This window comes from Teleopsis dalmanni, chromosome 1, assembly GCF_002237135.1.
Source record: "Teleopsis dalmanni isolate 2A chromosome 1, ASM223713v2, whole genome shotgun sequence".
Classification (NCBI taxonomy): domain Eukaryota; kingdom Metazoa; phylum Arthropoda; class Insecta; order Diptera; family Diopsidae; genus Teleopsis; species Teleopsis dalmanni.
Window position 1 is genome coordinate 170,549,494 of NC_051846.1, and position 2,140 is coordinate 170,551,633.

Genomic DNA, 2,140 nt, shown 5'->3' on the forward strand with positions numbered 1-2,140 from the left:
AGGTGTTTAGAGACCTCTTACAGAAAAATCGCTACATAAATTGCATCCATTACGATGCAGTCCTGGAGAATCGCTAGAATAAATTTACTAATATTGTGGAAGATAGTATTGGACAATAATCATTTACAAAAATTAATAGTTGGGTTCTGCGATTGCATAGAAGAATCTAGTATTTACTAAACATAATAACCACTTCCTTGTCTGACGTTATGGTATATTTATTTTTGCAGGAAAATGGGTATTTGTCTTGATTAGTCGGTAACATTAATAATCGATTATTATTAATTATTTAAAATGCATTAGATATTTATTGTATATACAATGAACATTATTAATACACATGTTTCTAAATATTTTAAATAAGCTTTTATATTGATATGAAGGCTCATAGGCAAAGATTATTCAAATTAATTTTTTAAAATAATTGCCACTGTGATTGTGTTCTAGGTGTTTGAAAAGAACATGAACTGAGTGCTTTTCTGATACAATAATACAAATTGTTTGAGAAAAGATACCAGGCACCAAACACTATCATACCCTGCATCGTAACCTCTACAAACTTCCTCATCCCTTCCTTAGTAAAAGCTGGCTTCAAGAATATTATAACTTCTTTTAAATACTCATTAGCTTTCTGCTTCAGGTATGTAATATCCGTCAAATTTTTTAATAATATGAGGACCTTTTTTTCTTCTTTATTTTGGAAAATTAAAAAATTCCGTGTCTGCGTACCACGGGTATTGAGTATTTTATGTTGTGTGATCTTCTTTACCCTAGATTGCTTGATTTCTTTCTTTACATAATCCTCAAAATTCTTAATAAATAAATCAATCATTAATGTTTTTTATATTGCTTAGTAGTTCCACAGATATTTAAATAATTAAAAATATTTTACCGCTTTAGGTACATGTGTGTTTTCCATCAGTTTCAATATTTTGTCTTTGTGAACATGCACCAATTCTGGCACTAAGGCCTTAAAACTTACAGTCTGCGTACTGCGATTAAGATATTTTTCAGGAATTAAACCTTTGCGTATGCGTTCTATCCGATCTTTTTCTAACTCTATTATTAAATATGATTTTTAAATTTAAATATATAATAAACTATTTTGTAATTTTATATTTCACGTACGTTTATCATTTGTATATTGAAATCTAAAAGACTTCTGTGATTGATCATCTAAAGAATTTTCAGAAAATCTTTTCTTAGGTCCTCGACGTTTAGCATAATAGTTTGTGTATTCGGTGAACGTGCTAATGTTGGTACTAATGTACGTATAATGAAGGAATAGGATATTATTAAAAAGTAATAGAAAAAGTTTGTAAGGGAAATTTACCGATTTGTAGAATCGGTGTCATATAAAGCAGACCGCGCACTTTCACTACCGAGAGACAAATAGCTGACACTACCGAAACTTCTATTACTTGCTTGTCCCCTTAAAACATTGATCTGTTTTAATGTTCCGAAAATTCAAAAATATAATGAAATTAGCTATGTTACCCAAAAATGCCCAAACGTTTGGATTTTTCTTCAATTTCAGTTTTCATAGCAAATAATTCTTCAAATTTGGCATTCATTCTACGATAGTTAAAGAAATTAAAATTTAATTCATATCGAAAATTGAAAGTTTATTAAAATTCAATAAACTTACTTTGCATCATCCAAATCTTGCCAATTAAAATGAGTGCTTTGCATTGCAATTATAAATATATTAATATAATAGTGCTAATGTTACAAAATAAAGATATATTGGATTAAAATAATTTTTCTGCACTATTATTATTTATTATTTTATATATAATTAATATATACAATTTTCAATGAAAAGATAATGGTTGCTAAGGTTACTTGAGTTGTCAACATATGAGTATTTTTTTATGTAAATATATACACTTTTCTAACTTTCCAACCCCACTCTAACAAACGTTAAGTCCACCTCAGGACGCACAGGAAGATATGCTGATCTACGGTCCGTCATCAGTTAGAAAATAAATAAATGATAATGATTCTAGTATAGTTAAAGTTTAGTGTGGGACAGGAATAAACCCCCAGCCACAATGGAGTAAAAGTGCGCAATAGCACTAACTCAAATCACAACAACAACAATAACAACAGATACAATAATTTATATGAGAGTACCTTT

General features: G+C 28.9%; 1 protein-coding gene across 1 annotated transcript; it reads right to left on the bottom strand.

Moving 5' to 3' along the window:
• Positions 1-324: 324 nt before the first annotated feature.
• LOC119670284 lies at positions 325-1,759 on the bottom strand. The gene is made up of 6 exons (XM_038080489.1): positions 1,649-1,759; positions 1,498-1,575; positions 1,334-1,432; positions 1,129-1,262; positions 893-1,059; positions 325-811 (listed from the first exon to the last, which is right to left on the bottom strand). The coding sequence occupies exons 1-6, from the start codon at positions 1,690-1,692 to the stop codon at positions 416-418; spliced, it is 918 nt and encodes a 305-aa protein (XP_037936417.1). The 5' UTR covers positions 1,693-1,759; the 3' UTR covers positions 325-415.
• Positions 1,760-2,140: the final 381 nt, after the last annotated feature.

Bases quoted from the DNA above. Each gene is read 5' to 3' on its own strand.
- LOC119670284 (XM_038080489.1), bottom strand. From the start codon at position 1,692: ATGCAAAGCACTCATTTTAATTGGCAAGATTTGGATGATGCAAA. The intron at 1,060-1,128 runs GTACGTGAAATA...ATTTAATAATAG, and splicing joins TCAATATACAAATGATAAAC to AGTTAGAAAAAGATCGGATA. The intron at 812-892 runs GTAAAATATTTT...TTATTTATTAAG, and splicing joins ACACACATGTACCTAAAGCG to AATTTTGAGGATTATGTAAA.